Below are 27,588 nucleotides of genomic sequence, written 5' to 3'. Positions count from 1 at the left end.
GAGTTTGATCCCCAGAAACCAGGTTTAAAGAAAAGCTCAGAGTACAGCAAGCACTTGTGATCCCAGGGCTGCAGAGGTGAGGGTGGCCGGATCCCTGGGCTCGCCAGCCCTGGGCTCACTGGCCATCTGGTCTAGCCCACTGAGTGACTTCCCAACCTGTGAGAGACACTGTGTCCAAATGGCAGACAAAGACTAAAGAAAGACACTTAAGGTTGACCTCTGGCCTCTTTGCACATACACCCAAACACATGAACATATGTACTCACATTTGCACACATATGCATACCCTCCCCCATTTCTGGAAAAAACTACCTGCTAGGAAATAGAGAAGTATCATTTACAGTAGCCTCTCACCTTTATTCACACACATGAATTAGCTTGAAAGGTGATGGCGCATATACACATGCACACTATCCAGTATTACAATATGAATTATGAAAACCATTTGGAAATAGTGTAAAATATCAGTGGTAAGCAAAATAACCCCACAAAACTATAGCATGAATTGTTAAATATGTTGTTATTCCAATCATATAAAATGCAGGTAGCTCAAGACAGAAACCTGTTTGCAAAAATGAAAATAAGAAGCATATTAAAGTACTATAATTGCTAGTATTTTCCCATGCCGTTTTAATATTAAAGTATGCATCAACAATAAATCTCTGATTTAGTTACATAAACAAGGGGTAGAAAAATTGTGTTGAATGCCCACCTAGAGGTGAGTGTGGTTTTACTCTAGAAATGACCATGTCTTTAAAAATTTAGTAAAAGATTATAAGGATGTATTGATCATTACTGGATAAAAACAAAATATTCTTTTGTTCCCATTTGCCTGACGCAGACTCCCATCATCTGTAACCTTTACGTGGCCTCCTTGCAGGTCCAGGCTGACCTCTGTCCCCCTCTTCAGAGGCTGTTGCTACTACTCACCCCTCATCTCTAACCTACTGCCTTAGGAATCTTTCTGAGCTGAATCCTGAGCAGGTGGGGTGGCTTCCTGGTGCCCTGGGGAGCTTAGTGTGGCATGTTGCCAAGACCTGTAGGGGCCACTGCCCAGGCTCCTGCTATTGTTTCTGCCCATGTTAGCAACATGGCTTGAATAAATGAGCAGATGAACAAAACCAAATTTGATGGGCTGCTCCTACCCCACTTACATTGAAGTCTGCATGCATGATTATTATGGTGATATTTTATTTGTACTGAAATGTGATTTTATTTGTATGTTAATAAATAAAGTTGCCTGGGGGTCAGAGCTATTAGCAAGCCATAGCAAAAGCTGGGCAGTGGTGGTGCACGCCTTTAATCCCAGCACTTGGGATGCAGAGCTAGGTAGATCTCTGTGTGTTCAAGGATACAGCCAGCATTGGAGACACATGCCTTTAATCTCAATGCCAACCATAGAAGACCTGGAGGTCTGTACAGACAGGCAGTGACTAGGAGGTCATGTGGTTGGGTTTACAACCAATGAGAAGGCAGAACAGAAACTATAAAAAAAGACAGACACAGAAAGTCGATCTCTTTCGGAGAGGTACAGCGACAGTGAAGGGTAAGGTTTTTAGCTCTTAGCTATTGCTCTGACCTTTTGGCTTTCATCTCTGTATTGGTTCTGTGTTTCTTATTTAATAAGACGGTTGGTTACATCTACAGATTATGACTATAAAGAAATTGATTGAGATCATGTCTGTTTCAGATGTAAATTGGAGTCTGAAATAAAATCTTGTCTCAGTGAGGAGAGCATTGGAAATGAATGTTTTTGTGAGCTTATGAATTTTGGTGAGTTTTTTTTTCTTTTGAACTTATATACAAAGGGGGATTTTGTTTGGAACTATGAAAGCTGGTCACTCTCTACATGTTCTTTTAGTAATAACACCTGTCTGATTTTTTTCCTAAACAAATATGAAAAGTCTATAAACTAACAATCTGTCCTTTACTTAAAATAATAATGTGTCTTCTTGATTCAATGTCACTTCACACAGAGCAGGAGCTGTCAGAACAATGGTGCACATATCTTAAAGCTGCGATCAACCCTATTCATCAACTGAGAGCAAACCTGAGGAGACAGCGCCACACTTCCCAGCATGCACCCTGCCGTAAGGGGTCTAATTCAGCAGTGGTTCTCGAAGAGGTCAGTATGTTGCCTTTTAAGAACATAAATGTGGCTGGGCGGTGGTGGCGCACACCTTTAATCCCAGCACTTGGGAGGCAGAGGCAGGTGGATTTCTGTGAGTTCGAGGCCAGCCTGTGCTACAGAGTGAGTTCTAGGACAGGTGCAAAGCTATACAGAGAAACCCTATCTTGAAAAACAAACACAAACCAACCAACAACAAAATAATGTGGATCTCTGTAAGTTTGAGGCCAGCCTCAACTTACAGAGAGACCCTGTGTTGAAATAAAACAAACAAACAGAAAACATACATAATGTAATTGTATTTTTTTTTTGTCTCAAATAGAACAGTTGAATCAAATACCTGCCTTGTATGTTCAAGTAGAGGGCTCCTCACCATCTTAAACATGTGCTTGGATATATGTACTTACCCACATTTTAACTCATCCTCATGCCTTCATCCTTGCCCCTCCTCCCAGCCCATTTCCAGATCCTGCCCCAGTACAGGGAGATGAAATTGTCTGACTATTGACATTCCCCATGGGCTCTTTCTACTCATTAAACCCACCTGCAACCCACAGAATCTCCTTCCTTTTTCAATCACGTCTCTTACATGACTTGGTCCCATCCCATATGAGTTTGGTCCCACAGAAGCTGACCTTTGTTTTGTGCCCTTCACATATCAAACCTGCTTCTATCTCAGAGCCCTTAGGTGAGCTGTTTTCTCTGTCAGGCTCGGCCACCTTCTGTCCCTTAGTTCTTTGTTGGCCAAATAAGTCTCAGTTGTTCCTAACCACCACTCTGGGTTCACACCTATTTCCTTCTCTGCATGTCTCTCTTTTGGTTTGTTTGGTTTGGTTTTTCCAGACAGAGTTTCTCTGTGTAGTTTTGGTGCCTGTCCTAGAACTCACTCTGTAGCCCAGGCTGGCCTTGAACTCACAGAGATCCGCCTGCTTCTGCCTCCTGAGTGCTGGAGTTAAAGACATGCGCCACCATCGCCTGACTCTGCATGCCTCTTTGTGTGCCTTTGCTTGCTAGTGTGTTGTGCTAGATGTGGGGTCTGAACTTCCATCTCTGCTTGTCAGCTACTATGTTAACTATAATATTACTCTGCTTTCACAGATAATAAAAAGCTTTAGCTATGCGTAGCTGTAGGCTAGTAGCAAGGATTGTGGAGAGCAAAGGTGTGATGGAAGTTTTCCCATCAACAATTCCAAATGTAGAACAGGGCGGCTGTGATTATTACTGGTGCGCCCAGTTTTGGTGATAGGTCTGGAATTCTCACTGAGGCTTGCTTGTTTGATGAGCCTTGGCTGGCTGGCAGCTCTTTTCTTCACAGATCTTCAAAAGGATTTTTCCCTCCTCTAATTTTTCACCACCTACTGGCTTCTGAGACTGTGTCTCTCAATAGAAATAACCTTGGGTGAATTGCAGTAATTTACACACTTCCTGTCTATGTGCCACATCCTCTAGGTTGACTCTGTCAAGAAACAATCCAAGGCTGTCTTTGCAAGACTTGATCAGGAGCGACAGGAAATAGAAAAAGACCTTTCAGACTGGAGTGTGAAGGTAAGTGTGATGCAACTTGTGATTGACTCTTTCAATCCATTTTTCATTTTTGTTAAATACAATTTCTTTCAGTTACTAGATTATTCTTCAGAAGAAAAGGCTAACCTGCTCAGTGAACAGCCCACGGAGTTAGAGACTTTGGAGTGCCCATACCCTGATCTGAAATCTTCCATCCTTACTGAGTTCTCGAACTTTACAGAGAAATATCAAAAGAAACTTAAAGACGTTGATCTGCAATTAGAAGACATACGCAGGTGATCAATATAACTCCTCGACTCCCGAATGCTGGCTTTGAGTTTGTGTTCAAAGTCACTACACTTTTGATTTAGTGTCTTCTAGATGCATGTGATTGCAATATAGCCAATACAGTTTGGACCTAGTTTGTTGCATAAAAAGAATGGGCCGTGTTTGACTTTATTATCGTATTTTATTGTGGTGCTGGGGATCTAACCCGGGGGCCTTAGACTTCTGTACCACTGCACCACCCTCTGCCTTTGATTTCGGAGACAGGTTTCACTCTGTAGCACGTGTGGCTTGGAACTCACTTAGCCACGTCCTTTCCTCTCGTACCTACGTTCTGCTTCCTCAGCCTTCCAAGTGCTGGAGCTACAGACGCGCACAATACACCCTGGAAAGAACATTGTGTGTTTACTTTGCTTTTTCTTGCTTTCAAAGTATTTCCTTGATATCAAGGCTTATAAGAGTTTTATTGAGCCTGGTGTAGTGGTGCACAACTTTAGTCCCAGCCCTCGGGAGGCAGAGGCAGGTGCATCTCTGTTCCAGAAAACCAGAAAGCTCATAAATCCTAATAACAGCCTTTATTAATAATAACAATATTATCCACAATGCTTTTTAATATAAACAATGATGTGTTTCATTTGATGAATATTTATTTAAAAATTCTTAATTGACAGCTGTGTCTGTTGAGTCCTTTGAAAAGGTTCATGAAGGAGGTTCTAGATTAGTCTAGAAGATGGACCTGTCTCATAGAAGGCTAACAGTATTAGAGGAAAGAAATGTGTAGCTGTACCCTAGCCAAATATGACCAACATGTAAACATTAATTGAAGAAAAGAGGAACAGTAAAGTCAAATGAGTTTCGGGGCTGGTTTCTTGGAGGAGGAAAGCTAACTTGAATCTAGAGGTGGTTTGCCTCAGTCATCTGCTGCTATGCACATAAAGGCTATAAATAAGCTCTAATCAGCACACCGGATGACCTACTTAATCATAATACGAATTGAACTTCCAATTTATCAGGATCTCACTTTGCTTTAATAAGACTATTTTCCTTTTTGCTTCTAGTTATTGGGTGTTGGGAGGATTCTCATGGTCTGCGTATGTGCACATCTGTGGGAGTGGGTGCACACTTTATTTATTATTTATATTTAATTTCTTTCTTTCATTCTTTCTTTTTTTTTGGGTTTTTTTTTTTTTTTTTTTTTTTTTTTTTTTTGGTTTTTTGAATCAGAGTTTCACTATGTAGCTCTGGCTATCCTAGAACTCACTATGTAGATCAGGCTGATCTTGAACTCCTCACAGAGATCCACCTGTCTCTGCCTTTTGAGTGCTGGAATTAAAAGGCTCTGCTGCAATGCCTGGCTGAGTGTATGCGTACTTTATAAGGAGGATTTGTCCATATTATCATCTTTAGTCAGTGTGACTTGGCTTTCTTGTTGTTTGCAACTAAAAGCTTTCCTAATTTGATGCAATTATTATGCAAATTCCATGCTTTAGGTTCACAATCCTCCCCAACCCTCCTTAACTCTTTGCTTTCAAACTTTAGTTAATTGTTATTTAATAATTTATCTCTATATAGACGCTTGTTGCAACTTATTCAGTCACAAAATGAATCCCCTTCATCACAATAATTTCCACAGCTCAAGAACATGCCACACAAATGTACTTATATATGCACTCATTGTTTCAATAGTGATTTGCTGCAGCAATCAAAGCCTGAGCAAAAGCCTCAAAAGGACTGGCTATTTTTGTAGATCATGTCCATAGATGTTATTTTATAGGTGAAAAGGCAGGAAAATGTACATTTACGAAATGGGACACTCTCCAGGAGTTACTGCAATTAGAGAGCCAAGGAGAGCATGTATGGTTCTTCTTGTGTGAGGCATGGAGGGGTTTTAACACAGCCACTCCCAGTTTTGACTTTGTGTGTCTGAAGCAATGCACAGAACTCAAGAGCAATCATTGGCTCTGGGGAGATTTCAGGGACACACTTGGCCAAAACAAATAACTTTTCAAGACAAAAAAAGGGGAAAAAAGCAACAAATAGAAAAAATTGTTGGCAACATGTGAGATGAAAGATATTTAAATACCTAATACATAAAGATATTTTGTAAATCAATTAATAATCAGCAAAGTATAAAACTTGCAAAGGAGATGAAGAAGGGAATGATTCCCCTTTTCCTGCAAATACTTTAGTGTCTATAAGCATAAATCAGACAAAACTCTCAATATTTGTTGTCTTAGTGTTCTATTGCTGTGAAGAAACGCCATAACCACAGCAACTCTTATGAAGGAAAACATTTAATTGGGGCTGGCTTACAGTTCCAGAGGTTTAGTCCATTATCGTCAAGGGCGAGAAGGATGGCAGCATGCAGGCAGACATGGTGCTGGAGACGTAGCTTGTGGTGATATTTTGTTTGTGCTTTAACAAATACATCTTGCCTGGAGATCAGAGTGTGGAGCTAGCTACTAGTTAACTATAGAGGCCAGGCAGTGATTGGCACACCTTTAATCCCAGCGCTTGGGAGGCAGAGGCAGATGGATCTCTATGAGTTCAAGGCTACCCTGGGCTACACAAGATTGAGCCAGTTTAAAAGAGAAACAGAGCCAGGCAGTGGTGGCACACACCTTTGATCCCAGCTCTTAGAATCTCATGCCTTTAATCTCAGCACGAGGGAGGTGGAGACAGGAAGTGATAAGGCTGGGCAGAGAGAGGAATATAAGGCAGGAGGAGGCATGAGCTCAGGTCTCTTTTCAGGCTGAGGATTTCATAGAGGTAAGAACTCTAGTGGCTGGCTGCTCTGCTTCTCTGATTTTTCAGCTTTTACCCCTGTATCTGACTCCAGGTTTTTATTAAGACCAATTAGGATCATGCTACAATAGCTGATGTGGATAAACTAACAGATTGCAGAGAGCAGGAAGAGAGAGAGCCACTGGGCATGGCTTGGACTTCTGAAAGCCCACTCCCAGTGACACACTTTTCTCCAACAAGGCCACACCTCCTAGTCCCTGTCAAGTAGAACTACTCCCTAATGACCAAGCATTCAAATATATGAGCCTATGGGGGCCGTTCCTATGCAAACCACCATACTGTGATCAAGTTGGCAGCACACAGAGGTGTGGACATGGTTCATAAGGCAATTATGTTCCACAGTATTAGGAGCTGGTAAGCACTACAAAGGCATAGGTTAGAGTCAGAATATGCTGGAATTTTATAAGGTAGGTTGCTGTTCTGGAGTAAAAAAAAAAATTGGGGGCTACGTCTTAGTTGGATGGTGACCTTGATGTGAAATCATGAAGTGGGTTGAGAGCTGGTTATGCAGATGTTAGACATAAGAACATTGTAGCCCATGTCCAGTGACTGTGTCTGACAAGGGTTCCATGTCCATGAACCCAGGGACAGATGAGCAGAGTGCTGGATAAGGTTCAAGAGGTAAGAGTGGATGATAAAATTAGTGTGTGTGTGTGTGTGTGTGTGTTGCTGGGAGTTCAACTCAAGTCCTCATGCCTATTCTGCCAGTGCTATACCATTGAACTCTATCCTCACTCAAGAAGTAGGCATTTAGAAACATGTCCAACCTCATCTTTTACTGTGAATGACCTTGAAGCTCTTAGGCCAGTGGTTCTTAACCTTCCTAGTGCTGCGACCCTTTAATACAGTTCCTCCTGTTGTGGTGACCCCACCTGTAAAATTATTTTCATTACTACTTCATAACTGTAATTTCACTACTGTTATGAATAATAATGTAAATATCTGCTATGCAGGATATCTGATCTGCGACTCCTGTGAAAGGGTCTTTCATCCTACAAAGGGGTTGTGACCCACCAGCTGAGAACCACTGTCTTGGACGGTGTGGAGCAGAAGAGCGCAGTGAGAAGACCCGGTCCATGTTGCAGCAGGATCACTTTGTCAATTCCTGTGCTTAATGATGGTGGGGGTGGGAGCACAAGAAAAGATTGGACACATAGACAGTTGTTAACCTGTTGCAAAATACAAGGCAAAGTATCAACTCTGGCCTCCATGTTTATTCTCTCTCTCTCTCTCTCTCTCTCTCTCTCTCTCTCTCTCTCTCTCCCTCCCTCCCTCCCTCCCTCCCTCCCTCCCTCCCTCCCTCCCTCCCTCCCTCTTTCTCTTTATGTTGAGGGAATACTATGTGTCTCTTCAGAATTAACATTGAAGGAAAAAGTCATTAAAGTGAAATGAATATTTGTCTTCAAGGCTGTTGGGCATTAATTTTTTCTCTTCTTACTGGAAGCAAATCTTCAGGACAACCTGTGCTGGTTAGTGTTTTGTCACACACATTAGCAGATGAGGTGACAGTGGTCTTGATCTAGGTGATAGGAAATCTTGAGCTCTTGGATGCTATTTGAGGGTAGAGGCAAGGCATCTGCAGGTAGATTTTTTCCCAAGGGTCATGAAAGAAAGTGCTCAGAGAATGCAGCAGGAGTTCCCTACTGCGCGTGTGTCTTGTTTAGATTAGGCATCTAAGAGGATGGTGTGGGCAGACTATAAGTGGATGGCTTTGTCTTGGAGGGGGTGATTTGCCATACTGGGTTTGGGGCATCCATATCAACATTTTGGGCTTTGTGCATTCAGAGTCCAGGAAGAAGATCTGGGCTGGAGTTATACACTGAGTCATCAGCATGAGATTGGACATGGTCACCAAAGCAACAACTCAGGAAAGAAAAGAAGCCAACTGCTCATCCCAAGACATGTGAGCAGGACAGTGTCAGAGAAAAGAAAAGATGGAGAAGAAACAAAAGACAGATAAATGATGGATGGATGGATAGATAGATAGATAGATAGACAGATGGATGGATGGATAGATAAACAGATGGATGGATAGATAGACAGATAGATGGATGGATAGGTAGATGGATAGATGGAGAGATAGATAGATGGATGGATAGGTGGATAGATAGATGGATGGATAAAGAGAGTTAGAGAGGGAAGACAGAGAAAGCAGCCTGTACTATCTGCAGAGGCGGTGATGACCTTCTGAATAAATGCTGTACATGTCAGTCAATGACTGATAGGTGTTTGGCTCTAAAAGGAGATTGTTGGTAGCAATTTTCATTGAAGAAGGGGAAGTAATTGGCTGGTTGGAGTGGGTTTGAGTGAGTGGGAGGGGAAGGATAGAAGAGAATGAATGTGGATGACTTGAGAGTTTTTTCTGCTTGTGTTTTTAATTTCATTTAAAATGGGAGCAATAGCAGTGAGCAATGTGTTTGATCCTCATGGGAATAATCTAGTAAGTGATAAGCTTTAGGGGAGATGGTGTGTAGGAGGAGGGAGGGAGGGAGACACACACACACACAGAGGAGGGAGAGAGAGACAGAGAGAGGAAGGAGGAGGAGGAGAAGAAAGGAGAGAGAGAAAGAGAGAGGGGGAGAGAGAGTATAAATGTGGAGGCCATAGTTGATATTGGATATCTATCACTCTTTACCTTTTATTTTGAGGAGAGAGAGAGAGAGAGAGAGAGAGAGAGAGAGAGAGAGAGAGAGAGAGAGAGAGAGAGAGATCGGTCCTGGCTTGTGAGGAGGCTTAACACAAATGATTTATGTACCATAGTAAGGTGGGGGCAGATGTGGCAGAGCATGTGATTCAGATGCTGGGTCATGAGATGTCACAGTGGCCTGGAACTTCAGTTGTCATTCTAAACACAAATGAGTCAGAAACTTACGAACCTCTCTACTTATCAAAGAAATGGAAAATAAAAAACTCAAATATTTACCTTGTAAGAATGGCCAAACATATCATAATTTTACCCAGGGTTAAAAACAATATGAGGGAAATGGCTATTTACCTATGATTGGCCTATGATATTTTTCCAAGTCAGAAAATATTTTTCAAAGGTCACTATTGTAAGATGAATCTTAAAAGGTCTTATTAATAAAAAACCCAGAGCCAGATATTGGGGTGAAAGCTGAAAGATCAGAGAAGCAGAATAAGCCACAGCCAACCTCACCTTGACAAGTCCTCAGCCAATCCTGTTTCCACGAATCCTCAGACTGAAAGCCTCTCTTTCAAGAGCAAGTGTTCTGGTTTCCTCTGACTGTCAGCTTCTGAGTCCTCACCCCTGAGGGTCTTAGTTGAACTGTTGCTAAAATTCTGTAGTTCCTGGTCCTCATACCTTATACCTTTCTACTTTCTACCATGACTTCCTGGGATTAAAGATGTGTGTCCTTCCCAGTCAAAGACATGAGATCTCAAGTGCTGGGATTAATGGTGTGTACCACCACGTCTGACTCTGTTCCCAGTGTGGCCTTGAACTCACAGAGATCCAGGTGGATCTCTGTCTCCTGAGTGTTAGGATTAAGGGTGTGTGCCACCACTGCCTGGCCTCTATGTCTAATCTAGTGGCTGTTCTGTTCAGTGATCCCCAGATAAGTTTTATTGGAGTGCACAATGTATCAACCACACACTATGGCACCAGGAATCTTTATATGAGGCCAGAAACATGGTTCAGACAGTAAAGTGACTGCCACATGAGCATGAGGACCTGAGTTCAGATCCCCAGCACCCACATAAAAAGGCAAATGGAGTGACGCATCTGACATCCTAGCACTGAGGAGGTAGAGGCTGCAGGATCCCTAGGGTCCACTGGCCAGCTCAAATAACTGTGCTCCATGTTCAGTAAGAAAGACCTTGTCTCACAATGTAAGGCGAAGAGTGGTAGATATCCAGCATCAACTCTGGCCTCCTCGTGTACACTCAGACACAGACAGACACAGACAGACACACGCTCTCTCTCTTAATATAAAGAGAATAAGTTTTGTCTCATCAGAAATAATAATGAAAGACAAAATCACTAAAGTGAAATAAATATGTGATTTAAAGTATGTTCAGTATTAATTTTTCTCTTCCTACTGGTAACAAAATCTTTAAGACTACCTGTGTTGCTTAGTGTTTTGTTAACTTGGCACAAGCCAACATCATTTAGGGAAAGGAACCTTAACTGAGGAATTGCCACCATCATATTGACCTGTGGGCATGTCATTGGGGGCATTTTCTTGATTAATGATGGATGTGGGAGGGCCTGCCTCACTGTGGGTAGGGCCACCCCTCAGCAGGAGATTCTGGGGATAGAAGAAAGCAGGCCAAGCAAGCTATGGAGAACAAGCCAGTAAGCAGCACTCATCCATGGCCTCCACATCTGCTCCAGCCTCCAGCTTCTTTGTCTTCCCTTTATGATAGACTATAAATTGTGAGATGAAATCAACTTCTCCTTTCCCAAGTTGCTTCTGGCCATAGTGTTTACCACAGCCATAGAAAACAAACTAAGACACTAACTAAATAGCCAACCACTAGGCAGCAATGGCATCTGGCCTGCTGAGTCCATGCGACACAGTCCCACGCTGCCTCTAATCCATAGGGATTTTTAATGACACAAATAGCTGTAATATGTGTTATGTAAGGAAAAAGCGGGCCACAAAGTAGGTTATATAATATAAATTCTCTTGGTGTTTCATAAAGTATGACATCTACATCTATACAACTGCAGAAAAAAGACTGGAAACCCAGTCATTCAAATAATCAGTAACCACAGTCACCCTGTTAGTGAAATTATAAACATTTTTGATATATTTGGTTCTTATTTTATAAGGCAAATTATGGGTTTATAATTTTAAGTTAAAGGTTCAATAGATCATTGGTAATTAACGAGTACCTATTGCATGATATGACAAGTACCCGGGACATGAATCCTGAGTTTATCTCATTTTAATAGCTGTGTTTTGTCAAGTGAGGCACCCCTGTGTAAGCTTGGCACTCGGGAGGCAGAAACAGGAGGACTGTGAATTTGAGACCTGCCTGGACTACATAGCCAGACTCCATAATCAAGCCAGGGAAGACTCAAAGGAGCAAACAAGAGAGCCGTTTGACCCATTCAGTAACTGCAGAGGGCGATTTCCCTAGTTTGAGCCCTTCCTGACTCAGTGGTGGAGGTCCTTTCCGCCCATTAGTAAGAAAGCTATTTACACAGGCTAGGTCAACCAGCTCGCGTCCTAGATCAGTGCTGGTGAATGGAAATATGTGAGCCACATATGTAATAAAAAATTTTAACCAGTTGTATTAAAAAGTTAAAAAGAAAAAGATGACTCTTCCAAATATATTCTAACTAATATTTCTAATTACAACATACAACAAATATTTTAAAATTATGAATGAGCCATTGCACTCACTCCTTTTTAATAAAGTTTTTGAAACATGCTCATACTGCAGAGCATGCCCGCACAGCCATGTCGAGCCTCACATGTATCTGGAGGCTAGCATGTTGGATAGCACTGCTTTGAAGATTGGTCTAATTTACTAAAACACTCTATAAAAACGGTCTGAGCACAATAGAGCCTCTCCCTCCGTCCATCGTGCCGGCAGAGTACTTTGGATTCTGCTTAGGCTATGTGCCATTAAGAACACAAAGTCGAGTTTAATTGCTTGTTTTAGATTCTAAAGAGATTGTGGCTTTAATTTCCTCCTTTAGATGAATTAATCATATAGATGAGACATAATTGTGTGATGGTCCATTTAGCTGTGTCAAATCCAAAGTCAATATGTAGACTACTATAGCAAGATAACAAGTAATTTATAATTTATTGTTGATAGGTATATTAAATTTTATACTGTTGGCTCATAATTAATATTCTGAGATCTGAATCTGAATACTGTTTAACAACGGGCCCTCACAAACAGAGCCAATGCGCTAGCATCGTGTTTTTCGACTTAATTATTTCCATTTATCGGTTTTTCTTGGTACCATTCAAGAGAGTGCTTTAGCACTCTGTGAAAATTTCAGTTTGTGTATTTGTCTCTGAATTCAGAAATAATTATGTTTCAGAAAAAATTAAAATAGAGATAAGCAAAGAAAAGAAATGACACTAATCTCTAAATCTTGGAGTAAAATCTTTGTGTATTTCAGCTATCTGTGTATTGTGGCTGAAAAGGGGAACTGTGCACAGAGCCACTGCTTCCTAGTTAATCCCTTCTTGCTGTGCCTTTGTTCAGTGGTGTCTACAGACTTTCTGCTGCATTTTAACTCATCCACTAGATATCCTTTACATGCAATTTTTTTATTAGGTGCATACTAGGATAATGTGTGATTATATCATACAAATTGAAACAATTTCCCATTTTTGAGTAGTAGTTATTCTACATTTTGATGTTTGTTTAGAAATTTTGAAATGGACTGGTTTGTCACTGTATTTTTGTAAAATAATTCTGTGATTATTCTGTTTAGGGGTTTTAAAAATAGACATTCTGAGTCAAAGGGTGTTAAGAATATGGTGACACTTCCTTCCAGAAAATCAACCTAAGTGATGTTTTCTTTTTCTTCTCCTTTTAGTTTTTGTTTGTTTATTTTTTGTTTTTAAGTTTTTGAGACAGAATATCATGTAGCCCAGGCTGGCCTCAAACTCATGTGAGCTCAAGCTCCTGAATGAACCCCACCTCCAAAGTGCTGGAGTTCAGCCTTGTGCCGCCATGCCCAGCACAGATTGTATCAAGTTTCACTATTTGATTCAGCTTCCAGACTCGGTGACGAGGCCTTGGATATTGCTATCCTGAGGGAACATCACCAGCATCCTGCTCGTGGTCTTTCTTTGTGTCCCCATGTTTACCAGCATATGGTACCTCTATCGATGTCCTTCAGTCAAAAGAGGGACACACACATTTTCCCTTGCATCAAAGCAAGCCGTATCCTCTATTGCTACTAAAGATGAACTGGGAAAGGCCAGCATCAGAAGACAACATGGCTGCAAAAGTTTAAACAAACAGATGTGTGTCTGTTGCCTGATGAAGACGAGAGAGAAGAAAGCAAGGAGAGGAGCTTAACGGAGATGACACGGGCTCCCTGATGAATGAGGCTACAAGCTAAAACACTGCAGCTTTCATATACATGCAGAGTGCTTAGGTCAGTCCCATGCAGGCTCCCTAGTTGTCCATTCAGCAGGGGCTGTCTCTGACTCTTTTGCTGGCTTTTGGGTCCCTATTCTCATACTTGGTTGCCTTGCCCAGCCTTAATACAAGGGGAGGCACTTAGTCTTACTACAACTTGGTATGCCATGTTTTGTTGATTTCCATGGGAGGTCTGCCCTTTTCTGAATAGAAATGGGGGAGGAGTGGATGGGAGGGGAGAAGAGAGGTGGGAAGGAGGGGAGGAGGGGCTAGGAGGAGGGATGGGAAACTTTGGTCAAGATGTAAAATAAATAAATAATCATTATAATAAAAAAATCTTCTAATTATATAAAACAAAACAAAAAAAGCTTTGCAGCTTAACCACCAGTGGGCATTTTGTCCTAAAAATGCACTCCCAGAACTGTTGGGAAGGTTCAGTGCCTGAGCACGACCAGTCTCAAGTTCTGCATGTGGACCTGTGTTGGCCGTGTGCCAAGAGAGACTGATAAAGGGAGAAGTTCTGAGGAAACCGTGTCAGTCTTTCATCATCAAGGGCTTGTTAGTCCCGTTGGTTAGCTGCTGACCCAGGCAGCCAGCATTGGCCATTGCACTTCCCACTTTCCTTGGTGCATTCCCAGGGGAAATTCCCATGCATTGCTGGCATTTGCATCTGTTGAGGGATGGGTAGTCGTGGTAGACAATTTTCTTTTTGTCATATAGCTTTAGTAACATTGACTTTTGTCAAAATTGCTAGTTTCTAACTCAATGTCATCTCATGCCAGAAACCACATTTGGCAGTTATTCAGCTTGCTTTGGGTTTGCTGCAGGAGTAAAATATGTTTTGAATTATTTTGCCTATGGCAGAATGCATCCTATCAAGAAAAATCATGAATCTCATTTTTAAAAATTTAAACATTTTTTTATTTATATGCACAGATGTGTGTGTGTGTGTGTGTGTGTGTATTGTATGTGAATTCACTTGTGCATATGATGCCTGTGGAGGCAAGAATACAGCATCAGATCTCCCAGAGCTGGAGTTATAGGCAGTTGTGAGCTACTTGACAGGAGTGTTTAAAATTGAACTAGGGTCCTCTGCAAGAGCAGCAAATGCTTTTAACTGTTGAGTCATCTCTCTTGTCCGAGGGTCTAAGTTTTGTGGGATATGCCACAAAGTTCTCTTGGAGTTTCCTTTGTTTTAATTTTATTTATTTGCCTGTTAGCAATTGTAAAATGTAAAAACAACATTTGTTATGTGTGGGTGGCCATGTCAGAGGAGCAATTGAAGTCCAGGTATCAACTCACCAGGAGGAAAGCCACTGGTGGGTGAATCTTGGATAGCCAAGGCTCCAAGACCACAGACTCCAGAATGCCTTTTGCTTTTTTCTGCTGTGCCTTTATGTGTTTGCCACTGCCATCTTTCTCTGGTATGTGGCATGGTGTGAATGGGTGTGGGGAGATCCCCCACTGCCTGTACTGTAGTGTGTTTATCTCATGAAAACATCCTGTCCTACTGGGCATTTTTACCTGTGGATTATTATGAAGATGATTTCTTCTTAGGTCCTACTGTCTTATTGATAATAATAATGTTAGTTTAAATAGAATTTTGATGATAAAAAATAAAACAAGGAAGTGTCACACAGCTAGAACACATGAGTTTCTATTGGGGAACCGTATAGACTATGACTTAGGTTAATTATCAAGAAAAACATTTGAGTACCAGTAGCCCAGCTAATTTAAATTCTTCTAATCTTAATGTTGGGAGATGTGTTCACAGGTTTTGGGGTATATCATAGCTGAAGCAAACTTTGAAAATAACTTAAAGTTAGACTAAGATGTTTTTGTCAAATACCTGTGAGTTGAAAAACCCAAGAAGACAATCTGAAGTTTTAGAAAGTCACATAGTTGAGTGAAGAACTCTTTATGGTCAGGGAACAAGAACAAAGCTGCCCAATTATTATTAGCTGATGTGCATTTCTTGCTAAGATTGGTTGATGATGAAAGGTGACGATTAATTCCTTGTATTCATTTCTGCCCTCAATCTCCTGATATAAGAAACTATTGATGAGTGGGTATGTACCCTTAAGATTTAAAGTAGACCTGACTGATTCTTTTTCATATATAAAACCTTATATTTGTGATTCTTTTAAGGTTTCTTATAAAATTACCTTTTGAGATAAGTAATAAAGTGATTGGTTCTTTCTTTGTAACTGCAAAATGCAGCCTGCCAGTAAAAGAATACCTTGCTTACTTACCTTGTGTGTATGTGTGTGGGTGCACATGAGTGTAGGTGTTTGAAGAGGCCAGAAGAGGGCATGCAATCCCCTGGATTTGGGGTTACAGGTGGTTATTTACCTGATGTGGGTGCCCAGAACCAAGCTTAGGGCCTTAGCTCTTAGCCTGTGAGGCAGTTCTCTGGGCCCTCGGCAGTCTTTATTGTTAGCATCATTACTGTCTGTACTTGTCTGACAAAACAAAACAAACAGACTAACAAACAAACAAAGTCCCTTTCACTTCTAATTGACATGTAGCCAATTTATGTACATATTTATGCAATGTGAAGCATTAACACACACATACTGTGTAATAATCAGATCAAGGTAAGTGGCATTTTTATCACTCTACACATTTATTCTTCTGAGTGTGGAGCAATAAAGTCCTCTCTCCTAGCAGTTTGAAATATTTGATTAATTCTTGTCAATCATCCCTGCCCCATGCTGTTCTAGAAAATTAGAATTTATTCCTGTCCCAATTCACACCTACAACTGTTGGTCATCCTCTTACTGCTTTGTTTTCTCACATCCTCCCCAGCCCCAGTGGCCACTGCTCTACTCGCTGCTTCATGGAGATAAACCTTTAGCTTTCACATGTAATTGATAGCATGCAATGTTGGTCTCTTTGTGACTTAGCTATTTTGATCTGTATTCTCCAGTTCACCCACAGTGCTGAAAATGACAGAATTTCGGTGTTCAGTTTCAGTAGGTGTAGTACTGAGCTTCAGCTGTCAACTTGATCACCTCAGAGTCACCTCAGAAGAGGGAACCTCACTCACCTCAAGAATTGTCTCAATCCGCTTGCCCTCTGGCTGTGTCTGTGAGTCACTTTGTTAGTGGCTAATTGATGTAGGAGGGTCCAGCCCAATGTGAAGGGGTCATCCCTAGGCAGGTGGGCCTCAGCTTTGAGGAAGCAAGCCGAGCAAGCCAATATGCAGCTTTCCTCCATGGTTGCTGCTTCTGCCCATGCTTGGATCCTCGCTTTCCTCATTGAAAGACTGTGGCCTGGAAGTGTGAGCCAAATTAACCCTGTCCTCCCCAAGTTGCTCTTGGTCATGGTGTTTATTACAGTCACAGAGAAGTAACCTAGGGCAAAAGGTTTTCCACATATACATATCCAGACATTTAGCTATTACTCCTAGATTTCCAGTTTATTTGTACATAGTCTTCTATTAGTTTTTTGTATTTCTTTGGTATTGGCTATTACTTTTTATATGTTTGATTTGCTTTGTTGGAATCTTATAAAGAAGATTGTTAATTTTGCTTACCTTCCTTAATCTTTTGTAGTTTCATTTTGTCTTAGCTTCTTTTCTTTGTTTTTTTCTGTCCTGACCTTTGTAATGTTTTTCTTTTTACTATTTTTGGATTTGGCTTGATTTTGAATTTCTTGTTCCTTGAGTTGGATCATTGGGTTATTTATTTGAAATTTTTCTAATTTTTAATCTAATTATGTTTGTTTCATTATAACTTGATGTTCCAGCATTAGATGTCAATATAGTTACAATTGGTATTTCCTTTGTTCCTTTATCACTAAATTGTGACAGTATTTTTCCCAAAATATTTAACTCAAAGTATTTATTTTATCTGTTACTTTGGGCTTCTATTTGCATGATACCTTTCCTGTTCTTTTACATTCAATTTCTATGTATCTTTACTGGCAAAGTGAGTTCCATATAACAAGTAACTGGGTCTTGTTTATTTTTCCCATGTAGCCAGTCTATGATGGTTTTAAAAAAATATGTGCATGTGTGCTTATCACATGAGTATACATGTTCATGTGTGCAAGCTGGTGTGTGTGTGTGTGTGTGTGTGTGTGTGTGTGTGTGTGTGTGTGTGTGTAGGCCAGAGGTTGATATTCAGTCTCTTTTTCATAACTCTCCACATTATTATCATTATTTTTAAATATTTTATTTATTTTTCTATTTTATGTACACATTTGTCTGTGTGAGGGTGTCAGATCCCCTGGAACTGGAGTTATAGACAGTTGTGAGCTGCCATGTGGGTGCTGGGAATTGAACTCAGATCCTCTGGAAGAGCAGCCAGTGCTCTGAACCAGTGAGCCATCTCTCCAGTCCCCACATTATTTTTTTGAGACAGTGTCTTTCACTGAACCTGGTGCTCACTAATTTGGCTAGTCTGGCTGGCCAGGAAGCTAAGAACACACTTGTCTCTATTTCCACAGTGCGCTATCATGCCTGGTGTTTTACATGGGTGTTAGGGATCTGAACTCAGGTCATCTCCCCATCCCCAATCTATGTTTTTTAATAGGGGATTTTAATTTATTTACATTCAAGGTTATTTTTATTTTTGATAAATCCATTGTCATGTGATTTTAATATTTTTCCTCAGATCATTTTGAATTTCTTCCTTTCTCTCGTGTTGATGTGTGCATCTCTTTTCAGAGTCGGTAGAGTTTGACTTTCTTCTCTTTTTCTCCTCTGTACCTCCTCGATTATTGAGTATTCAACATTCCATGCTTTCAGGATGGTAGCAAGCATCCTTCATGTCTGTGTAGGATCACCATAAGTGTGAACATCCTTCATATCTGCCTAGGATAACCTTTGGTGCACCTTGTAAGGCCAGCCTGTCAGTGATGGTGTTTGTTTCTGAAACACTACATTTCTCTTGTATTTCTGAAATTTGCTTTGCTGTGTACAGCACACTGAATTGAACTGTGCTTTTTGACCAGGGCATTGAATACTCGTGCAGCTCTCTTGGCTTGTAAAGTTTCTGAGGAGAAGCTTCCTCTTAGTTTAATGAAGTTCTCTTAAGACTTTTCATGTTTTCATTACTGTTTTTAGAACCCTCTCTTCAGTATGTACTTAAAGAATGCATGTGCATATGTGCGTACGTGCATGCATGTGTGTACACATTTGTGTGGAAGCTAAATGATGACCTCAGTGTCATCCTTAGAAACACTGTCCACTCTTTTGACACAGACTCGATGGTGTTGAGCTTACAATTAAACCAGACTGGTTGACCACCGAACTCCCAGAATCCTCCATCCAGTGCTGGGATTAGAAGTGAGTGTCCCCAGGCCTGGCTTTTCATGTGGTGCTGGAGTCAAATTCAGATTGCCATGCTTGTTCAGCAGCCACTTCACTGAGCAAGTCGTCTCTCCAGCCCTGCCTCGTACTTCCGACAGTCTGTCCAGAATGTGTGCTCAGACAGTGTGCCTCTTGGTCAAAGCTAGTGGGGACCTCAGGAGATCCTCTGTGCCTTTCTCTCTCTTCTTCTCGAATACCCACAATGCAAAGGTTTGCTCACTTAATGGCTTCACACACATCTCAAAGGTCCTTTTCATTCTTTGTAATTTGCATTGCTTTTCTTCTTAAAGATGTGTCTGGATTATTTCAAAATATCGGTCTTTTAAACCCAGAAACACTTTCTTCTGCTTGGCGACTTCTGTTGCTGAGGATCACAACTATATTTTAATTGTATTTATTGAGTCTTTAGCTCCAAGATTTCTAACTGATTCTTTTTGCATTTATTTGAACTAAACATTGATAGAAATTGAATTTATATTGTGTATTGCGTATTGTTTTGAAGTAATATACATTGTGGAGTACTTTAATACAGCTTACTAACAAATATATTATCTCACACGGTTGCTCTTTTTTATTTATTTTTGTAACTAGCATACGAAGTATAGATTTTATTGTGGCATTTTCCTTCCTCACTGGTTCTTTCTTAGGCTGCCTCTTTGCTGAGTGTCACATTCACATTATACCTTGCTTTTGTAGTTTGTTGAATTGTCTGTATTTTGGAATCCTTTTCTGGCAGCTCTTTCTTGTCTGTTGCTAGTGAGTCATTGTGTTCTTTTGAGATCTCCTGTGTGCCACTTTGTTAGTTCATATTTCTGTGTCCCCACATTAACAGCTGTGCATCTGACCAGCTGCTTCTACCGATGGTACAGAGTGACTTTGGTGGTAAGTCTTTCTCCTGATGGTGTTTCCTGGGGAGTTGATTGGACAGTCCGCATTTGTATTGGCTTTGGTTTTAGTTGGTCACTTTAGTATAGTGTCTGTGTAACTTCCTCAGCTCTCATCAATGCTGGTAATGTCTGCAGATGTCTCAGTGTCCAAGCTTGCAGCATTTGTGGGATTTTATCACCATCTGGGATATCCCTTTCTCTCAGTTGGGATGGGCTTATTGCCTGCACTGAGTACAGTGGGTTGGGAGTGCCTATCAGTTTCTGTGGGTTGCAGGGATGTTGTCTCTTTAGTGACTCCATGTGTGTGGTGGCTTCATGCCTGGTACTGAGTCAAGGTGTCGTCAGTATCTGAAGCCTTCAGATATGATGAGAAGTAGAAGTCTAGTCAATAGTGGGTCAAAATAGGCTTTTTGGAATGACTCAAGCACATGAAATTTAATAGAATTCAGCCAGGATCAAACTGAATTTTCCCAGCTTAGTTCTTTTTGTTTTGTGAATAACCTGTTTTGCCTCACCTTTTAGAGAATCATAATTAAATGATCAAATGCTATCTGTGGACCTCAGTGTTTTGGGGTGGAGGAGAGTGAGTGGGGACTGAGTATCACATGTCTCGCTCTGCACACCGAAATCATGTTAGGTTAGAAGTGCTTGGTAAACGTGCACACTGAGACAGCTGGGTGTGCTCTAAGGAAAATAAAAGTTGCAAAGCACTTTTAATTATAAAATTTGGATAGACCAGTAAAATAGAAATGGTGAATACTAATGAACTATTTTTTTATTTGAGGTATTTTTTAATTAATTAATTTATTCTTATATGCATGGGCGTTTTGCCTGCACTTATATCTGTGCACCACATTTTTGCCTGGTGCCCACAGAGGCATCAACAGGGCATCAGATCCTCTTGGCTTGGAGTTAAAAATGGTTGTGAGCTGCCACGTGGGTGCTGGGAATCGAACCTGGGTCTTCTGCAGTGCTCTTAACTTCTGAGTCATCCATCTCTTGTGCACCTATCTGAGATATTTTTAATTGCAAAAGTTTAGGATACTTTTAGTGTTTTCTCTAGAAAACTTTTATCTAGATAAACTTTTTCTAGATAAGGATTTTTTTTTATTAACCATGTAACCTAATGTGTTTTGTTGCCATAATCAACAGGGAATTGGCTAACTTGAACAAGAACTTTGTAAGGTAAAAGCTAACACTGTCTTTGTTATTTTACACACCTGTTTTGTAATAAGAAAAAAAATAAAGGTTTGATTAGGAGAGATAAATATTCAAGTTTTAGTTTAGAAACACCCATATGTCCAATATTGTTTTATTTTAGAGGCTAAAAGGCCATGTTTCTAGAAATGGCTGCTTTGTTACTCTGAGGATAACACTCACTCCTTTTGGATTTTACTGTGCCAGCTCCATCTCTGTCTCTCTCTCTCTGTCTCTCTCTCTGTGTGTGTGTATGTGTACACATTTGCATATGTGTGTGTGCACATGCATGTGTAGGTCTGTATGCAGTGGTGAATCTTCTCCCTTTCCTCTCAAACAGCAGTCTACTGATATGGGTGGTCGTGCTGTCACCACTGCCCGTGTGAGTGTTTGCCTTAAGATTTAGGTCTGCTTCTCTGGAAACTGCTATAACTATTCTAGAAATGATAATATTATGATATTTAACATGCCGTTTCCTTTCAGCATGTTTTTTTAAATTTTACTTTTTCATGTACTAGAAAAATGATTTACAACTTGTGTAATTTCAGTAACTAGAGAAAGACAGTGGAGACGTGAAGTTTCTCAAACCAGCTGGAAGGTCAAGTGGATGTCATTGCTGTACGGGGCTTACTTCATTTGAAATATCTGGTTTAAATGTTTTATAGTCATCTCATACATTTAAGTGGTTTTTAATGTCATTAAAATAGCAACTAATTAATATATTCATGCAATTTATAAAAGTGAACCAAATGCCACAAATTCTTCTGCTGCTGTTGTGTTTATTTGTAACAGTGGGTGCTGCTTAATGTGTGCTTGTATTTGAAAAGCATTTCGGTAAATGTTAGCTGTTCACACATTGTGGACAGCTACAATCTTGCACCACTATTCAGTGGGAGAAACCATCAAAGTAATTAGTTTAAAATGACTTCTCCATTTATCAAACCATTCAAGCTGTTTTTGAAAATTATAGGTAAGGTTACTTGTAGATTATGTTAGACTGAGTTCTGCAGAAACAAATCCAAGATGGGTCCCTAGAACGATGGCACTATTAGAGGATGCTCTAAGAAGGCTGGTGAGGGAGGCCAGGGTAGAGGAGGTCAGAATGCCTAGGCAGAAGGGCATGTTGGTGGAGGCTGACTCTGATGTCAGTTGAGCTAGACTGCTGCCAGAACTGACCTCCTTGGAGGGAAATGACTGGGCTAACCTTGACCTATGTCTATCATTCAACTGCTATTTGTGGTTGACCTTGGAAACAGTATGGGATTGGAGTCTCAGAGTGAGGTGCTTCCGGTGTGGCCCAGGAACATTTTCCATAGAAGAGAAGGGTCTCTAGATGTCACCAGCCAAGACTTATGGCATCTTGGTGATGGGGATCCCTGCCTCCTAAGAAACAGCCACTATTGTATAGATGAGTAATAGTTTAAAAGGACAGAAACTTACTAGATAAAAATTCTGTCCCTTTCCCCTCTGGAGAATACCCCACATACATATGAACCAGATGGAAATTCAACTGTGTTCAAGGCCCTTTGATTTTAGAAATATTTTAAAACATTAACAAGATTGTGGACTTTAGTTCTGTTCTTCTATTGCTTGTGGGATAATACTGAAGAATTTCTCCTGCTAACTGCTGGTAAAATGCATCCACATTACCATGAATGAAAATGGTCCTTGAGAGGGGACCTGAGGCGTTGTCCTTGACAACCCAAGGGCATTTTAAATGCCAAGTGCACTCAGAAAAGCTTTTCTCCTGGGTTAATTTTCCTACTTGAGATGTTTTATTTGCAGAAGTCTTTGGGTGTCTGCACATGCAGAACCAATCCTGTGGAACTAAAACACTCAGTGTATTCATGAATGAATTCACTTTACTATTTCTCCTGCATTAGGTTATTATGACACACTGAACAGTTCCCTTTTGGGGGATCACCTCCCACCCTCTCTTTCTTCCCTTTATGTAGTAGGTATAGAGAATTTTCTCTTTTGAAATTTTTTTTCTCATGCTCCTTATCAGTGTATTCAAAGAACCAGCTAACCTTCTATGAAGATAGTGGGATTCCTATTAGTTCCAGTCACTTAAAGGGTGTCTTATTGTCTTAAAATGTCAAATATTTTTCAGAAGCAGAAAGATATCTGAAAAAATTGAATTGCCTAACTTAAGTTGTAAGATCATTGATACAGTAGAAATAAACAATGGCAATCTATCTGGATCGAAGAAATCTTTGTTACTATTAATACTTCCTCTGATTGCATCTGTATTTGATTATTCTAATTTACTTAACAAGAGTAATAATAACATGCAAATAAAATCAGGATAGAAAGAGGCATTAATTCAGTTTGGAGTTCAAACTGACAAAGCAACTTTTCACTTTGCACAGGACTTTGCTAACACTTTCTGCAGACTGTGAATTAAACCAGTGCTTAGCAGTGCTGGGGAGGGACCAGGTGTGCTGGAACAGAGTGGACACATGACTAGGCAACTTGCAGGATCTTGTTTACAACTGATTTCTTCATAAAGGTCCTTGCACCAAGCCGCATGATTTTGATTTCAACCCCTGAAGCTCCAATGGTAGAAGGAAGGAACTGACTCCTGTAAGATGTCCTACAACTTCCTGCATGCCCATGTATACACACACAAAATAAATGTAATGAAAACGCAATAAAAACCAAAGTTATTTATTTAGTCATCAGAAATGCAGCACCATTCTTTTTCTTTTCACTACCAATCTGTAGTATTATCCACAAAACATGAAGTAAAGAGAATAAAGTAAAAGATTATTTGACTTGCCTTGGAGCTCAAACCTCAAATAAATGCCACTCTCAATATGTCTTTATTTTCCTTGATGCAAAATGTTCATCTGTTTACATTTGTGTTTTTCTCCAGCATAGAAATGGAAACTTGGTTGAATAAGAAAAATTTCTTTTTAATCTTTATCCCTAATAACTATTTTCCAGTGTTTATCTATTTCATTCACTGGTGACGGTTTTTAAAATATTGCTAAAGGCAAAATAGAACAAATATTAAGAGAATATTGTGTCTCACCAACATCTTCAAGTTATGCTGGAACTCTGGAAGTATCAAACCAAAGACTGAAAGAATGCACTGTATGTGGGCTTAGTACTTCTCTGGAAAGTGCTCAGTGGTTAATACTAAGGAAAAATGCCTCAGCTGAGCATGTTGGTGCATTCCCATGGTCCTTCATCCCAGGGTGGTGAAGCTGGGGTTCTTTTGAGATCAGCCTGAACAACATAGTGAGACCTTGTCTTCAAAGAAAGCTTCATCTGTGATTATCGTCACTTGATAATAGCTTGAACAGTTACAAGTCCCTTAAACTCCATGGTTGTTTACCTCTGTGTTGTGACGTTTTTATTGCTTCCAGAAACTTTCAACTAAGTGAAGAAGAGCAGTGGATTTACCAGGCTGTCTTAGAGCAGTACCCTGGAAATCTCCTTGGCAGAAGGACTCTTTACTTGGACATGTTACAAAGATATTTTCCTCACAAACCTAGGCATCATTTGGTGAGTGCATCCTGATAATGAGTATGTATAGCCTATATGCCTGTGAGTTGCAGTGTTTCGTGGTCCACAATTAGTAAGACAAATACATGTCTGTTAAATAGTGGTGGTTTAAAGAAAAATGGCCCCCCAAAGGGAGTGGCACTATTAGGAGGTGTGGCCTTGTTGGAGGAAGTGTGTCCCCGTGGGGGAGAGCTTTGAGGTCTCTTTTTCTTAAGCTCCCCTCAGTGTGACAGTTAGTCGACTTCCTGTTGCCTAAAAGACACAGCACTCCCAGCTCCAGCACCACATCTGCCTGCATGCTGCCATGTTCTCCTTCATGATCACAATGGACTGAACCTCTGAAACTTTAAGTGAGCCACCCCCAATTCAATGTTTTCTTTATAAGAGTTGCTATAGTCATGGTGTCTCTTCACAGCAATGAAAAACTCTAAGTAAGACACTAGTGCTCTGAGAATTCTTTATCCCCCCACTTTAGGTGATACTGTTACAGGGTGCAAACCTGTCTGTAAAGGCTGGGAGAAGACCAGGGCCAGTCCATTGTGCTCACCTGCCCGGACACCTTCGCCATGGTTTCCCAGCTCCGGACAGCCGTTTCACCCCTGGAGTTCCCACCATCACGCACCTGCTCACTAGGGAGATCCTGCCCTATCTGACCCTTGCCTGAAACTGGAACGGCCATCTTCTACCCACAGAGCCTGCCCCACATCAGTCCTAGGCCTGGGAAAACCAGCGTTTACCTGGGAAACGTTCCTAGTCTCCATCACCACAGCTCTGCCTGATTCCCACATGGTCCCAAACACAAACACCACTTCGGGGACCAAACACACACCCGAAGGTTACCTCAGAAGGAATTGGGAAATTAATATTTCATTCTGTAGTGGGCATGACTACAGCGGCAAGAATCTAGAAGTTACCATGTCCCCAGTTAATTCAATATAACCTACCTTATAACACACATGTGCAGATTTAACTTTTAAATGGGCTGTGCTATGAAATATCACATGCTTTTCTTTTGCAACTGTTTCAAATTAAGACGTGAATTGTATACACTCACATTCATTTGGCAATTACTTTCTGTCAGTCCTGTGCAAGTCCTTTAGTACACGAGACAATGGATGAAGTGCCACTGTCATCATTAATGCCTTGTGAAGAAATGGAAGTAAAGACCACACAGCTAGTCTGGCTATCACCTTCCATCCTCCTTATCCTTCTCCATCCCACTCTCCACCCCATGTTGTAAATATCTATTTTTATTTATTTAATTTTTAGAGATTAAAAAACCCCCTTTTTATTCTTTGTGTCTTTCACATCATGCATCTCGATCCCATTCATCTCTCCGTCCCTTCTATCAGCCCCCTCCCCAATAAAATAAAATACAATTTAAGAGAAAAGAAAAAGAAAAATCTCCCTGTGGAAGCTGTAGTGCGACATAGTAAGTCACACACTATACCCTTTAGTCCATATAGCTTTACTTGCAAATGTTCATTGCAAAGAGTCATTGATCTGGTTTGAGGCCTCTGGTTTCTGCTACACCATCAATACTGGGCCCTCACTGGGACTCCTCTTGGATATCCTGATGTTCCGTGTTGTGGAGATCCTACATCTTTGGATCTGTAAGACCAGCCCCTTCATGTGCTCCCACAGATCATAGATGGGGTGGAGGTTGGGATAGGCCAACTCATAGGCCTGGTTCTGGGTCTAGGTGGTAGCTGAGGTGGTCAGCCCATCAGCTCTCTCACATCCTCACTACCATGGTGAGCTCTTTAGTACTGCCCTGGCTAGTTCACCCCATGCAACAAGGAGCAAATGGTGGGGACAGTTCTTCTGCTTTCACGCCCTCAAGGTTGGCTTTCCCACACCTACACCATCAAGGGCCAGCTCTACTGTGTCACCCAGGTGAGGTACAGGGGCCACTCTCCCAAGTGCTGCAGCTGGTGAGGAACAGGAACAGCTCTCCCACTCTTAGGACCCAGGGGCCAGCTTTCTCAACTGCCACAGGTGGTGAGGGGTAAGGGGGGGGCGGCATTTCTCCCTTACCCACATGACTGTATGGTCAGATGAGGTTCAGGGTCAGATCTCTCATGCTCACATTCTTGGGGCTGGCTCACCCCACCCTCCGCCAACAGGGTCAGCAGCTCTCCTGTGTTGCCCAAGCAAGGTGTAGGCCCTGCTCTTGGAGTGCTGCAGCTGGTGAGGGCCAGGTCAGCTTCCCCAGTTGTTGCAAGTGGCAAGCGGGGACGAGGAGGACATCTTTCCCTTACCCACGCTGCGGCATGGCAGACAAAAGGGGCAGGACTAGCTCTCTCACTCTCACGCCCTCAGGGCCAGCTCATCTGCGGCCCCTTCAAACAGGGTCAGCTCTATTGTGCTGCTCAGGCAAGGTGTAGAACCTGCTCTCCCAAGTGCTGCAGCCTGTGAGGGGCAGGACCAACTCTGCACGCAGTCCTATCCCCTTGGCCTTCGGCATTATTGGGAGTCACGGACATCCACACGGCCTGGAGCTGCGGCAGGGCCACAGACCCAGACGTGGGCCTTGGCAGGAGCCTAGGCCCAGACATCACCATGGCCCCGGGTGGCAAGGAAGCTATCCCCCTTAGCCTGCTCCTCACCTCCTTCACCTCTTCAGATCTACCTTTCCCCACAGGACATGAACCATTCTGTTTCTCTCTCTCTCCCATACCCCACCATATATTGGCTCACTATAATAGTGCTGGACCATGGCAGGGCCGGCCCAGTAGGTGTTTTCTCCTCGCCACCCTGGGCAGGCTGCCCGGGGGCAGGCGTATGGGTCTCCCTCCCTCAATCAGTGTTAATGGTGCTGGGTCGGGTCCCCATGTAGTAAATATTTAATTCTGATCTTTAAGTAACTCATT

General features: G+C 41.5%; 1 protein-coding gene across 14 annotated transcripts in view; it reads left to right on the top strand.

Annotated features, from left to right (window-relative positions):
- The window catches only part of Ccdc148 (coiled-coil domain containing 148), a 284,674-nt gene that overhangs the window by 98,364 nt on the left and 158,722 nt on the right, over positions 1-27,588 (top strand). For 13 of the 14 annotated variants that reach the window (XM_016003164.3, XM_076569531.1, XM_076569535.1 and 10 more), the window contains 5 exons: positions 1,691-1,773; positions 1,977-2,125; positions 3,578-3,673; positions 3,746-3,927; positions 24,577-24,715. In XM_016003164.3, coding sequence (XP_015858650.1) covers positions 1,691-1,773; positions 1,977-2,125; positions 3,578-3,673; positions 3,746-3,927; positions 24,577-24,715 — 649 coding nt within the window. Of the gene's footprint in view, positions 1-1,690; positions 1,774-1,976; positions 2,126-3,577; positions 3,674-3,745; positions 3,932-24,576; positions 24,716-27,588 lie in introns of those variants that run through there. The other variant, XM_076569541.1, reaches the window with a different exon arrangement.

The sequence above is a fragment of the Peromyscus maniculatus genome, chromosome 4 (genome assembly GCF_049852395.1).
Source record: "Peromyscus maniculatus bairdii isolate BWxNUB_F1_BW_parent chromosome 4, HU_Pman_BW_mat_3.1, whole genome shotgun sequence".
Classification (NCBI taxonomy): Eukaryota; Metazoa; Chordata; class Mammalia; order Rodentia; family Cricetidae; genus Peromyscus; species Peromyscus maniculatus.
This window is presented reverse-complemented; position numbering and strand designations above follow the sequence as displayed.